Below are 14675 nucleotides of genomic sequence, written 5' to 3'. Positions count from 1 at the left end.
CTCCCAGTGCTGGCAGTGCTCGCTTCCTGCGATGTGCTTACACGCTCTTCCATCTCTTGCACTCTCCCTGCAAACCCCTCTGTAGCTCCCCATTATCTTGTCTTTTATGTCCAAGTCTCCGTTCCTGCTGCCCTCCCTGCCCTGCTTTCCCTCAGCTGCTTTTGATCGATTTTGCTTTCTTTTTTTTTTTCCCCAAAGTACCTTTAATTTGGACTCTTTAATAAAATTCTCGTTTGCTATTCACACAAACAAGCACGTGATGATTTCCCGGATCCTCTTAAGAAATTTCCTTTGCCCAGAATAGCCGAGGCAGCATAAGAGTACTTGCTTTGCCCCATCCTCAAAGGGTACCAGCCCTCCTAGCAAATAGCTGGAGAGATCCCCCATAAACAATCCCATTAGCCAAGGAGCCGGGTCTCTCTACCCCCTGCAGCCTCATCTGTAATTATCTCATCTCCAGCAATGGGACTTGAGGGTATTTTTCAGGCTGAATGCACATTCCCATCTCCAGCCTTGGGAGGGGAGCAAAGAACCCAGCCACGTTCCCAATCCTACCACCCTCTTTCGATGAATGAAGCTGAAGAGCAGACACGGCACGAACCCATCAATAATAATTGCGTAATTAAATCTAATGCCTTCCCTCTCACCTCACATGACCCCTTCTTCCAGAAGCACGAGGTTTTATGGCCTCACCTAAAGAGCATCAGCAGGAGGAGGATGAGTGCGGTTTGGGTGAGGAAGGCAGGCACCTTGCTGTTCCAAAGCTATGTTGGGACACTGATGGGTAGATCCTACCACAGCTCTGCCAGGTGAAGCTCTCTGATGCCTAATACAAGGGCTAGGCAATGAAAGGGTCTCTCTTAACTCTATTTGCATTAAACCGAGAGAAACTTTTCTCTCCCAAATCTCTGCCTTGTCAGTTTTGAACCAGAAAAATACATGCACAAACAGGGAGACCCTAAATCTTTAAGAAAACAGAAGAAAAACAGCATAGAGCTTAAAGAAAACAGAATGTCTGTCCATCCCCCCCCCCCAACCACTCACCCACCCAGAGTGCTCTGCAAAGAGCAAAAACCCCAAGTCTAGTCCTAACACCAGCATAGAAATCAGCTCAGTGCTCCTCCTACACAGGATGTCCCCCGAGCTTCACAGCACCAAAACATAATGCATGGCAAGAAACAACTACCCTCCCCTCCTCCCAACAGCTAACACCGCAGATCTTGTCCAGCATTCAGCTCAACAGCCCCAGTGCAGCAAGGCAAAGAAAGATGATACAGATGGTGTCACCAGCAGCTGAGAGAGCCATCCCAGAACCCCATGGAGAGGAGAAGAGAGGACTGAGAGGAGAAGAGAGGACGGTACCTGCTCCAGCCACGTGCAGCATCTCCCAGGAGCAGGCAGGGCCGGCGGCGCAGAGCTGCAGAGCGGGGCTGAGAACCCAGCTACTCAAAGCCATCACAGCAGGAGCAAAGCAGGGGGCTTGGGGTGCTGCTCTCGTCCTCGCAGAGCTGCAGCAGCAGCATCGCTGCAGGGGATGCTCAGCCAAGCGGGAGCAGCCGTTTAAATAAATAAAGGAGCTTTCAGCACGGCTGCTGAGTCACCGAGGCAGCTCTGATGGCAGCTGGGAACAGCGGCTGGCTTTGCTGTGCCCGTGTCTGCAGCGGTACGTGGTGGAGGATGAAGAGCTGGGCATGGCACAGGGAGGTAGAGAGGGGTGATGGGGGTCAGTATGCCAAGATCCCTTAACCCAAAAGCTCTTATTCTGTGCTCTGCCTTATTAGCGCTGCCAGCACATGAGCATCACGGGCAGTGCTATCAAGGGGGAGGCTCAGCAGTTTGGAGCTGACCCCATGAAAGCATCTGTGGATGTGACAGACACGAGCACGGACCCGCAGAGCGCATCACGCTCTCCTCCTGCCGGCAGACTGCAGCTGTGAAAAGCAAGGCCACGGGTTCTCTTAAAGAACAGGTAAATGGAGGCAGGGAGAAATGAGACGTCATATTCTCCATGGGAAGGGAATAAGGAAGGAAACATGTAAGTTATCACCCCGGGGGGCTTCTACAAACACACCAGCAATGCCATGTGCACAGTGTCATGTGTGTCACCCTTGTCTCGCACCCCAGAGTCATTTCTAGGGCTCTCAGTTGCAGCAGGTGCCATCTGCTTCTGCCGCTGGGGGGCAAAGTGAGCCAAAAGGGCTTTTTGCTTGGATAGCTCAGCTCCAAGCACTCCAATCTAACTGGGGATAATTACAGTATTTCAGCTACAGAGCCTGTGGCTTGCAAGCACAGCCCCCACTTAGCTGCTCTGATACCAGCACGCGCCCCAGGGCTCCCAGATAAACTCATTTCCAGGAGGGGGTTCACTGGTTGCAGCTGTAAAGCGGGGTGTTTGGGATGGCACAGCAGCTGGATGGGGTTGGGACACAGGCCCAGTTCAGGTCCCATACATACCACGCACTCTCCCACCACACTCCGACCTTGAGCCTTTCCTCATTAATCCCCTCCCCTCTTCCCATTTTAATGTCACGTCGGCAATAAACAATGCTGGAAAATATCACGGTTGTGTTACTTGAGGCGTGGAATGTACTTAATAAGGGCACTCCGTCTGATTGCAAATAAATCTTAATTAAATCAAGCAAAATCCCTCATTAAATCTAACATGTCAGGAAGGTCGTTCTCTCAACTCCAAGCAGAAACACTGGCACTAAATGGTGGGGGGGGGGGTGTACCATCAGCCCAGTGCTATTTTCCCCTGAGCCATGTGCCAAAACAGACACCTTTCCCTAATCTACTTAGCAAAATCTCATTTACCTGGCCTGTGTTTCCTTCATATCTAGCATCTGACTCCAGGGCAAGCCTTCCTGGAGTGAGGGATGCTTGAGAAATGTCACCGAGCAATATTCACACTGTCCCTGCTCTCCATCCACAGCAGCGCAGGCAGAGGGATGGAGCTGGGAGCTGCAGGTCAGGGGAAAGCAAGAAACAAGTGATGCCAGCAGAGGGAATGGGCAGACAAAGTGCCACGATGGGTGCTGGTGGGTAAGGAGGGCACCGCCTGCAGATCCTGCTCCTACCCCAAAGCCATTCTCAGGGCAAAGCCCAGTGCCATGAAGGAGTGCAGCAGGAAGCTCTCCCAAGGGAAAGGCTCTCTCAGGAGTTCCTCTGAGCTTCTGTTGCCAACTCAAGAAGCAGGAAAACAACACTAAAAATCCAGCTTCTGCGCCAGCAGGCCCTCATTTGCCTCTGCACCCAGTCAGAGCCAGGGCAGATCCTGATGTAAATCAGCACAGGGCTGGCAGAGCTGTAAAGTAAGCCAGTAAAATCTCTCTCTAATCGCATTTAAGAGAGCCAAACACACTAGGCACTGATTAGAACCACTGCCCCATATCCCTGTGGATCCCAGTGCTGGGAATGGGGAGAGGAGAGAGAGGCTGGAGCACTGGGCTCTTGCCTATCTGTGCCTTGGTGCTAAACTGGGACAGGAGCTTTGCCACCAGTCAGAACCGCTGGGACCAGCCCAGAGCAAAGAAGAGCTGTTGGAATAGAGCAGCCATGAGGAGACAAGGGAACCCTCTGCTACTTTTAGTGGATGAAGCAGAGCTGGGCAGAGGGCCGCATTCAGTTGCTCCTCCAGCTCCGTTACTTGGAGCAACGTCCTGATGTTAATTAGCAGCTCCTAAGCTCACCAAATGGTTTGGGATGCATGGCTGCAGCTTGCTGTCCTCCCTGCTCATTAATTGCAGCTCACCCAAGTGTCCTTTGATAAGAGCTAGGATCTGCAAAGGCTGCGTTTGAGAAACAGACAGCAGAACTGTGCGCACAGTTAGTTTTGGAGACACTGCAGAAGACCCAAACCTCCAACTAGCACAAGAACCAAGACAGGCTGCAAGGAGACACGTCTCTATAGATGCTGACACAGAGGGATTGTGAAGCATTTCAAAGCAGTGTTAGCCAAAGAAGAGCAGTGACACGCGGGACCGGCGAGCCAAGGCTGCCGCTGCCAGGGCATCTCTCTCATTCTGCTGAGCAGGATGGACAGGAGCACATCAGTACAGCAAACATTCTCTCTCGCAGACATCGCCCGCAGCCCGCTCAGAGCCGTCGGTGCAAATCCTTTTAGCTCAGCAATTACATTTGCAGTTTCCCCCTGGCTCAGCTCCTTTCTCGCCTCCACCGACGCAGACGGGCTTTGTGGGGCAGACGGTGTGGCCCTGCAGGGACAGCACGTCACTGTGTTGGTGTGGTGACCCTGCATAGGAGCTGCTTCTGAGGCCAAATCCATGCTGGCTGTGGGCACTGGCATGGCTGAAACCCACCTAGATTTGCCCAAACGTGTTGCCTCTGATCTCCCTGTTTCCAAAGGATAAGAGTGGGAACACACACAAGATTCACAGGGTCCTGTCCCAGAGCACCCAAAGCCACTACTGCACCTGTTGGAGCACAGAAAAAGTCAGCAGCAAACAGCCTTATCAAGGTATTCAGGCATCAAATGCAGCTTTAACAACTCCACGGTGAGCGGTGGGACATCAATCAGCCCCACTGCCAGCTTAGAGCAGTGATGGATTTGCCCATCCATTATTCACACCTCACCGCCCCAGCTGAGCCTGCCAGTCCAACGCTGCAGCACGAGAGCAAAGCTTCAATGGCGGGCAGATCAATTAATATTTCACAGAGGTGATTAGACTCAGGCATTCAGACCACACCAACCCTTCTACACGCAGGGGAAAGCACCCATTAAGGGCAGAACTCCAGCTTGCTTTATGTACCTGGCATGAGGGCAGCCCAGCTTCAAGGGGAGGAGAAGGGGAGTTAAGCGCATTAATGGGTGGTTGGTTTCATTATACAATACGTGGGGGAGGAAAGAGCTTAAATAGCAGGAAATCTCACTCAAACTGTGGCCTCAGAGAGCAGCGCAGCTCCTTGATGTTTGCTGGGTGTTGTGGGGATGCGGTGTTTTTGGTGCTGGCCCCAGAAGAAGGGAAGTGCTGACAGTGGCAGCCCACACAGCGACCTCTGAAAGCTGCTGAATTAAGAGCCAGGTTCGTTTCGTGAGCCACACGCAGCAGAATGGCCAAGGACTCTTAGAAGGCTTGCAAGTTCGAATGGTATTTAAAGAATATATGTATATATTTGTGCATGTATAACAAAAAGAAAACCAAACAACCTCACGTGAAGGATCTTAGTGAGACACCTGCCCACCCTTTGTTGCTGTGGCTCCCTATTTTCCTCAAGATATGCTGAATCAAAGCCCACAGCTAGTTTTAGGTGTTGGCAGGAAACATAACCAAACAGCCTCATTTCCAGAGGGAGAACTGCAAACAAGCAGCCCTGGCCACGCTTTCTCTTCATCCTTTCTGGGTTGTTTGCAGCCCCCGTGGAAAGGGAGCAACCTGCAAAGGAGATACCATGATGCAAAGAGCTCAGCATCCCTGGAAATGCACTTGCTTGTGCAATTACTGATTGTGCAACTGATTAAGAAAGCCCTTAAGCTGTCAGGCTTGATGAGCTTCAATGTGAGCAGTGCCAGCTCCGGGCCTGGCACAATCCATTCTTAGGCAGTGGAGTCCCCACCTTCACTGCAGGTGTCAAACTCTTTTGCATGGGATGTGGCAATGCCATCCAGAAGTAAAGCAGAGGACACAACCACAAATCCATACAAGAGCTGAAGCCGGGCGGCTTGGGAAAGCCTCTAGCACTGCCGGCACCACAAACATCCCCTTTTTCTGAATTAATTTGTAGATCATTTAGTTAAAAAGCACAAGAAAAAAAGAAAAAGGCTTAATTGCATTTCACATTCCCCTGCTGAGCCATCCAGTCCCACCGAGCGCTGTTCATTTAGTGCAAAGCCCCTCCGATAGCACGGCTGCTGCTGCTGGCTGTGACTCAGTGGCACGCTGGCAGCTCCAGACAGCTCAACAGGGACCTTGCTGCTGCCCACCTCTAGCAATGCCTCCTCCCAGGGTAGCTGAAAAGCCTCATTTCCCCTGCACTGGCTGCTGCCGAAAAAAGGGAACCTTCTCTATTTCCAGCTCCACTGACGTGGGAGGAGATGGCTCGTGCCGCCGACCAGAACGCACAGAGAGGGAGCGTGGCAGAAACAAACCACAGCAAGAGGCTGCAGGGCTGGTCTGGATGCGGGTCACAAGGCTGCACCAACACACTGTGTGTGTGTACTCTGACCCCACAGCTGCCAAATACAGCGGGGAATGGCCAAGCCCTGCTGGGAACCAGCTATGGAAATGTTAACTCCATCCCATCTCCAAAGCTCTGTTGTTCCTCTCACTCTCACCCTACACCCTGCATCTATAACCCCGTTCATGGAGGGCTTTTGGTTTACGCTGCCTTTTGCACATGGTTCCAAATTAAACCCTTGCCTCTTGGAGATGCTGTGCTCAGCACACAAAGCCCTGCACTTCCCCTGCAGCCGGGGCCACTGGACAGCCCCAGAGCATGGGGCAACCAGACTCATTTACCTGCCAAAGCCCACTAGTAGCATTCCAGCTCCTGCACTGTAGAATACCCCAAGGAGAAGCTAATATCCAAGCACGGCTCAGGACAGTGAGCTCCAACCAGAGACAGTTTGGCTCATAGAACTGCACTCTCAGTTAGCACGACATCGGCCACCCAAGCAGCGTCTGGCACAGCTGAGGTCGAAGCTTGGCTCTCCCATTTTCATCAAGGGCTGTGAAAGGAAACCAAAGTGGGCAGAAAGCAAGCATGGTTCCGCAGCAGCTTGTGCACACAGATGCTAGCTCCGTGCGGGGTGCCAGCACTGCAAGATCAGAGGGAACGTGCAGGGAGGAGGGTGGCATGTGCTCCCAGGGCTGCCCCTCCACACACCTCCCATGGAGACATGCAGGTCCCCTTGCAACGGAGCAATTCTCCTGCATTGCTTTGTTCTGCCTACAGAGAAAAAAAAAAACGATCCCCAGTTACCCATCTAATCCTTCCCACAGGCCAAGAGACGGTTAAAAGAGAGATTAAAAAGATACCAATAATCCTGTGCATTCCTAATGCACCTTTCATCCGAAGTATCCCACAGAGCTTTCCAGCTTCTGGATGCTTTCCAAGACCGCAAACCGCTGCTGGGGAAAGGACCAGCCTGGTGTATGTCCTCAGATTCACATTCAGGTCCCCACAGGGACGCTCTGCCCTTCCTCACTCTGCACACATCCTGGAAGGAAATGCTGGCTATTTTGGAGCGAGGGCTTCCCCGAGATACGAGCAACCTGAGGGCACGGAGCTGTGGTCTGGTGTGGTTCTGCTGCATGGGGTCACTGCTCCACGGTGTCCAAGGGACAACCAGAGCATGTCATACCCCTCAGCTGGATCACTAAAGGGGGCTGGCAGGGCTTCTGGGGAACGCAGCTTCCATCTCAAGTGCTGCAGCCATCCCATGGCAGACAGATGGGCTCTGCTGTAGGGCACAGGGGCTGCATCCCCAGGGCGCACAGCCACCGTCGCTGCGAGCTGCCATCGGCAAGGAGAAGAGGGAAGCAACCCTCTTGTTTTGCGGGTGGAAAAATACCAGCTGGGAGACCCGAATGACTCAACGGAGGCCATAGAGGAGTCAGCACAGTGGCAAGGAGGGGAGGAAAGGAAAGGAAACCAAGCATCCTGCCCCAGGCTTCCCTTCCCCAGGCCCGCTAGGTTGAAATCTGCCAAGCCCCCAGGCTCTGCTTCTTTCCCTGCTGGAGACGGGTGCAGCATCCCAAAGCATCTCAAGATCTCTGCACATTGTGCACAGCCCAGATCAAGTACCCCATTGTACAGTGGGGCAGCATCCTGCCCACCCACCTCCCTCCTGCCCCAACTGATCGAGCACTCACCCCTGGCACCGCAGCTCCTTGCAGAGATGGGGCTCAGCCAGCAGCAACCCCAATAGGCAGGGGGATGCGGGGTCTCACCTCTGTCTGCAGTGCTCACCCTGCGCTGGCTGCCCAAAAAGGATGCTCAGGCAGCAGGGAGCGAGGATTTAAGAGCCGGCTGCCACCCAGCCACCCCCCCCCCCCAGCCCTTCCCAAAAGCTCCCAGCAGCTTAGCGCAGCCCTGGGAGGGGGGGGAATGGCCAGCTGCTCTGCCAGCTGCTCCCCATTACAGCCAGTATCGCCCCAGTGTGGGACACAGGACACCACGCGTCTGTGCCATGCTGTAGGGTGAGAAGAGTGACAACACCGGGGACATCAAGTTACAAGCACACCAGGGTGCGTGGGCTTATCTAGGACTGAGGGCTGCACTACGTCAGGTCCTTGGTACCATGCAGGGTGCTCATATATAGAACCAAGAGCTCTCCTTATCTGGGGCAGGAATGTGTGATCCTTCCCAGGTAGCCAAGTGGAGTTGAAGAGCCCTATAGAGCACCTCAGGCTTCACCACCCCAAGGACTGGGTGCTTCCCCAGCAATGTGGGGGTCATTCACCCCATAAAGTAGCAAGATCCTCTTTGCATTGGGGAGCAGGTGACCACAGAGCCTGGGCTGGTGGGGTGGCTAATGAGGAGGGGAGAGGTTAACAGATTCCCATTTACTCATCCAGGAATAGGGCAATGCCCCAGTGATAAAAGGAGGTGCACAGATCCTTAAGGGATCATAGCGTGTGTCCCAGTCCCAAAGAGGGGTCACCTCTCAGTAACCAGGGGGAGGCACAGCCCTGTAGAAGACCAAAGCCTCCCTCTAGCCCCAAAGAAGGGTCACTTCCAATAACTGAGGAGATGCACATCTCTGTATAGGACCAAGGTCCCCCCAGAACCAAACAGGGATCCACCCCCACTAACCTGAGCGGTGGCACTGCCCCATCAAAAGACCACGGTCTCCCAGATAAGGCTCAACTCCCAGTATATGGGAGTGTGCACAGCTCTTTCCAAAACGGAGTGACCCCCCCATCCCAAAGAAGAGACGTCCCCCGAGTAACTCCGGGGTGCACAGCCCTATACAAGACTGAGATGCATCCATCCCAGCGGGATACACCCCTAGTAACCAGAAGATGCCCAGCCCGATGCACGACCGAAGCCTCACAAATGCCACAAAGGGCACACCCCGCAATAAACGGGGTACATAGCCCTACTTAGAGCCGAGATCCCCCCAACCCTGACCGGGCCCTGGGGCCACACAGCTCGATCCCGGGGGGGGGGGGGGGGGGGAGGGTGGGAAGGGTGAGCCCCCAGTCCCCGAGAATCCGGGTGGCGCACGCACAGCCCCAGCCCGGCCGGACTGCGGGGGGAACTCACCGTACATGGCCGCTATCCCAGCGTGGTTCAGCCCGGCTCGGCTCGGCGCGGCTGAAAGCGGCGGTGCCCGGCCTGGCTCTGCTGGCCGGGGGCGGCACCGGGGGGCGGCACCGCAGAAGGGACTCCTCCCGCAGGCACGGCCGCAGCGCCCGCCCTCGGCACGGCACGGAACCTGCGGGATGCCGGGGGGACTCGGCCCCGAGCCGCCCTTGTTCCATTGTGCTCCCTCTGTCCCGCATCCTGCCCTACGACCTTCGCAGCACCGAAGCGATGCAGCGATTCCTGCTGCCAATGGGGAAACTGAGGTAGGAAACCCTCGCGGGAGGGTCCCCGTGCTACTGGTGGCCCTATATGTGCCATTGGCATCAGTGCTTGGACACAGCTCTTGGTACATGAGCAACGATCAGCCCCCCGTGCTTTGTCTCCTGTGCAGAGCCTGCAAGCACTGCTCTCATCTCCTGAATCCCACGACTCCCAGGCAGCACCCCAAAATGGGAACACGGGGTCCTGCTGCTCCAACGCATGGCACAGCGTGGCACTATAGGATGCAACACAGTGCTGCACAGCACAGCAACCCAAAGGCATGGCACAGTGCAGCACAGCATTCTTCCTTTACCCTTATCCCACCCATACAGATGCATTATGTCCCCTTTCCTCACTGACAAGCTCAACATCAGAGCCCCCCACACGCTTCCATCCCACATCCACAAAGTGAATCCCACGCATTGGCAAGACTGATCCAGAGCCCAAACCCTTGTGTCAAAGCTTGTCACAAGCACGAGTGACCCATAAAGGCATTGCCCTGAGGCTGGGGCAAGGCTCCAGGTGACAGTGCCTGGCCAAGGAGGGCCAGGGGACCTGAGAGGTGCAGCCATGCGTCTCCCCCTCCCTGAGCCCTCTCTGAGTCTCTTCCCACACAGCAAAGCCTCCGAGCTGGCTAATTAGGCAATAGCTGGTGCCTCATCATCCTACTTGCAGGGAAATTATGTTTTAATTAAAACATTTTGAGAGTTAATCTGTGTTGCTGATTCCCGGGGCGGCGGAGCAGCTACATACACAGCCCTGGGGACTGGAGGGCTTTCATAGGGGACGTGGTGGGGGCCATAGCAAGGGATGGGGGCTCTCGGATGTCTCTGGTCAGCCCAGAGTAAAACAAGTGTCAGAGTAAAACGTGATATGAAGGCAGAGCCTGAACCAGATGTGGTGAACCTCTCCATCCCCGAAACCTTCCATTGAGGTCTGGGATGCCCTTGGGACAAGCGGGCTTTGGGCTCAGGAATGCCGTGCAGAGCTCAGCATGGTGTGCAGGGCAGGCACGTAAGACTGTGCTACCCCAAACCCCAGGGACCTGCTTGGGGGCAGCCCAGAGGGGAGGTGGCTGTCAGGCACAGGGGGAAGGCAGTGAGCCGGAGGCAGCTGGAGCAGCGAGGGCCATGCTGGGAGGATGGCAGGGAGCTGCTCACCCTGGGCACTTCCTTTGTCAGGCACTTCTGTCCCTGGTCCGTCTACTCCCTCCTTCCTCCTGCAGCTGTTTCCATGGACACAGAGCTGCTGCAGCAGCGGGGTCTCCAGCACCAAGCCCTTCATCCCTTTACCAGCCATAAGCCCAGAGTAGAGCCAGGCCCTAGGCCCACAGGCCAGCTGCCCGTAGCTGCTGCTGCAGCCTTGGGGTGCTTGCACCAGTTCTCGCTCCCCTACGCCTGCTCTGCTGCCATCACTTGCTGCACTGCTCACACAACGCCCAGGGACGGGCTGTTCTCATGCCCTGGCAGTTCTCGTGTCCAACACACCATTCCTCGCACGTCTCCGCTGCACTTCTGGCACGAGGATCAGTTTCGTGCACATGTGTGGTGCAGGAAGGACAAGGACGCTGTCACGGGGCCAGGCAGAGTGAGTGAGGCCGCCCTCAGCAGCAGATGGGGGAGGATCTCTGCCAAAAAGGCAGCTGATGTCCTCCCTCCAGCTGCAGAGACCTGTGTGGGTGCCTCTGCTGGGAGCACTGGTGTTTCAGTGGGGCTAATCTGCTGCTAGCCCCAGCCAATGGGACTGCCACTGCAGTGCAGCAAAGCAGCTCCCTGAGCACTTTAATGGAGTCCCTGTGCTTGCTTGATGGTCCAACTCACCCTTGACTTCACCTCAACGCAGACTCCTCCACAGCTCTGAAAACCTTGCACGACAACTACTTCTGATCCTTAAAACCAGAAAGTAAGTGCAGTAAGCAGCACATCCAGGCTGAACCCACAGTGTTGGCTGTCACTTGACTCACAATGCAAATGCAATTCTGCGCTGCTGAGAAATGCAGACCCAGCTGCTGCCTGCATATTGACTACACAAAACACCACTACAGAACAAATCCACCCCACTGCATGGCTGGGCTTATGCTGCATCACGCCTGTCATCTAACCCACCAACCACCTGATAATTAACACTGCAGCTCCTATCATTGCATTGCTTACTGTCAACTAACCAGATCCCTCCCACCACGTCACCCCAACCCCAATCTCTAATTGAACAGCTTTGGAAACATGCAGCCTTGGTCCAAGTCGCTTGCCTGGAGATGAAGCCATGCTCTGTTTCCTGCCTGCTTGATAGCCAGGGCCAGTAAGTCTTTGCATGCCCAGATACTAAGTCTAGCCCAGTATTAGTGAATTACAGGATTTACCATCATTACGACCTGGGTAATTGCATTACTGATCTGTATTTATTACTGCACCATTATTTAAGAGATAAATTGCTTATCCCTAAAGCTTTCAATCTGATGCCTGTTGCTGTATCTTGAACAAGACATCAGAGCTGCCCTAAATCCTCACACTGCCCAAACCCAAGGAAGATGTTGACGTGGAACTAAACTACCTTCCCCTACCTTCATGGAAGGCATTCTGTCCTTCCCAGCCCAGAGAAAACCCTGCAGAAGTCTTTAGTGCAGCGTTTAGTGTAGCAAAACAAGAAGAAAAAGTCACCTTTCTTTCTTCCTCTGTTCCAAACAGATTAAAGGATGCTCTCAGCATAGTGAAAAGCCCAAAGAAATTCCTAGCTTAAGGAAAGCAGCAGATAGGATCCCAGGTAAGGAGATAGCACCCTGAGATCTTCTGGCTGCTGCCTCCGTCTCAAGGAAGAAGGGCTGAATTCCCCACATCAGAACGTTTGTAAAGTAACATTAGCATCTATATGACCAAAAGTGACAAGCTGTATTTGGATGTGCAGGACCGATGGAGAAAGGGTTAAAAGGCTCAGCTTACAGTGCCACGGAGCACAGTGTGCTTGGTTTAATCCTACAGCCAGACAGCGGGGTGATGAAGAACAGACTGAAGATAACAAAGAACGAACCTAAAGATAAGGTGACAACAAAGATGAAGAACAGAGCTGGAGGCATAAAATACCCAGGGATGGATGACAGCAGGACTTTTTTTTTTGGCAAAGATTTATGAGGCCAGATAATGAGGCAGAAGATCCCAAACTGCCCATAACAGATCTGTCAAAAAGGAGCCAGTCAGGAGGAAGCAGTGAGAGGCAGCGAAGACTCAACATCCAATATCTTCAGTCCATGGCACACACCAGTAATCCCCCAAAACCCAATGTTTGTGAGGAGGTGGGTGGGAGTGTGTGCAGTCCTCTAGCCCCAAGGTTTGTAAGATAAAATCACTCTCTTTACCTTTCCTTCCCAGCAAAATGCTTTGCCACCCCTTGTTCCAGACAGGACTTCACTCCCAGCAGGATGTGGGAGGGAAGATCATACAAGCACAGGGCATCCCAGCCCAGGGAACCTTTGGGGATCCCTTCCATTTCCCGATGGTGTCAATGAGGTGAGGGGACAGGGCAAGGTGTCCATCTGCACCTTCCCAATGAAGCCTCCAGAGAGATGCTCAGATCAAGCATTCCCTGCCAGAGGGTTCCTCAGGCAGCCCTCCTAAATGGCTGTGACCCCCCAGCCTCAGGAAGGGAGTCCCCCAAAGACCCCAGCAGCTTCTCATGCACAACCTCCCAAGGGAGATGCACACACACAGCGTCCACAAGTCCCTTTTCTCACAGGGTGTCATCCAAGCGGTGTCCCCCAGGGGTCGGTGCTAGGGCCTGTCCTCTTCAACATCTTTATTGATGACTTGGATGAGGGCATTGAGTGCTCCCTCAGTAAGTTCGCAGATGACACCAAATTGGCTGGGAGTGTCGATCTGCCTGAGGGTAGCGAGGCCCTACAGAGGGATCTGGACAGGCTGGAGAGCTGGGCCGAAGCCAACGGGATGAGGTTTAACAAGACCAAATGCCGGGTCCTGCACTTTGGCCACAACAACCCCAGGCAACGCTATAGGCTTGGGACAGAGTGGCTGGAGGACTGTGTTGAGGAAACGGACCTGGGGGAACTGATTGATGCACGGCTGAACATGAGCCGACAGTGTGCCCGGGTGGCCAAGAAGGCCAACAGCATCCTGGCTTGCATCAAAAACAGTGTTACTAGCAGGAACAGGGAGGTAATTGTCCCCCTGTACTTGGCATTGGTGCGGCCGCACCTCGAGTACTGTGTTCAGTTTTGGGCCCCTCACTGCAAGAAAGACATTGAGGCCCTGGAACGTGTTCAGAGGAGGGCTACGAAGCTGGTGAGGGGTCTGGAGCACAGGCCTTATGAGGAGCGGCTGAGGGAACTGGGATTGTTCAGCCTGGAGAAGAGGAGGCTCAGGGGAGACCTTATAGCTCTCTATAACTTACTGAAGGGAGGTTGTGGTGAGCTGGGGGTTGGACTCTTCTCTCGTGTAGACAGTGATAGAACTAGAGGGAATGGTTTCAAGCTGCGACAGGGGAGATTCAGGCTGGACATTAGGAAGTATTTCTTCTCAGAAAGGGTAGTCAGGCATTGGAATGCACTGCCCAGGGAGGTGGTAGAGTCACCGACCATGGGAGTGTTCAAGAAACGTTTGGATGTTGCGTTGAGGGATAGGGTTTAGCTGGGAAGTATTGGTAATGGTTGGACTAGATGATCTTCTAGGTCTTTTCCAACCTGAAAAATTCTGTGATTCTGTGATTCTGTGAAACTTGGGGAGGGAGTGACTACAGAGTCTCCACATTCCCCTCTGTTACTTTGTCTAACTCCACAGTTCTCCACCATCTCTAGAGGACGCTTCCAGGCCTACAACGAGCAATTAAAGATGTTATTTACGAGGTCCCCATAGAGATGCCACTTGCTCCAGCCTACCACAGAGATGAGACCATCACTTCAGATCTCTGGGCTCTGCCCACAGCTATCATAGGGCCGTTGTGGTGTCCCCCTATGGCAACACGTCGCACTTCCATTCACAACAACCAGCTCCATCCATCCCTTAGGACTAAAGGCCTCGCTTTGCGACCCCCAGCCCCATCCCCACAGCCGCCATTACTGCCCCCCCACCCCCACCCCGCACCTCACGGCCGCCCCCTACAGGCCGCAACGCTCGACATCTCGCGAGATCTCATCGAGA

The 14675-nt window shown here is 54.1% G+C and overlaps 1 protein-coding gene across 6 annotated transcripts in view; it reads right to left on the bottom strand.

Moving 5' to 3' along the window:
• EFR3B (EFR3 homolog B) overlaps positions 1–9330 on the bottom strand; it is a 35803-nt gene extending 26473 nt beyond the window's left edge. For 2 of the 6 annotated variants that reach the window (XM_072330703.1, XM_072330704.1), the window contains exon 1: positions 9229–9330. In XM_072330703.1, the coding sequence (XP_072186804.1) occupies positions 9229–9235 (7 nt within the window). In that variant the 5' untranslated portion in view covers positions 9236–9330. Of the gene's footprint in view, positions 1–1362; positions 1937–7832; positions 8171–9228 lie in introns of those variants that run through there. The other 4 variants (XM_072330706.1, XM_072330705.1, XM_072330701.1 and 1 more) reach the window with 4 other exon arrangements.
• Between the last annotated feature and the right edge of the window lie 5345 nt (positions 9331–14675).

Source organism: Excalfactoria chinensis, chromosome 3 (assembly GCF_039878825.1).
Source record: "Excalfactoria chinensis isolate bCotChi1 chromosome 3, bCotChi1.hap2, whole genome shotgun sequence".
Classification (NCBI taxonomy): Eukaryota; Metazoa; Chordata; class Aves; order Galliformes; family Phasianidae; genus Excalfactoria; species Excalfactoria chinensis.
The sequence above is the reverse complement of the archived record's forward strand: the minus strand, read 5'-3'. Positions and strand labels throughout refer to the sequence as shown.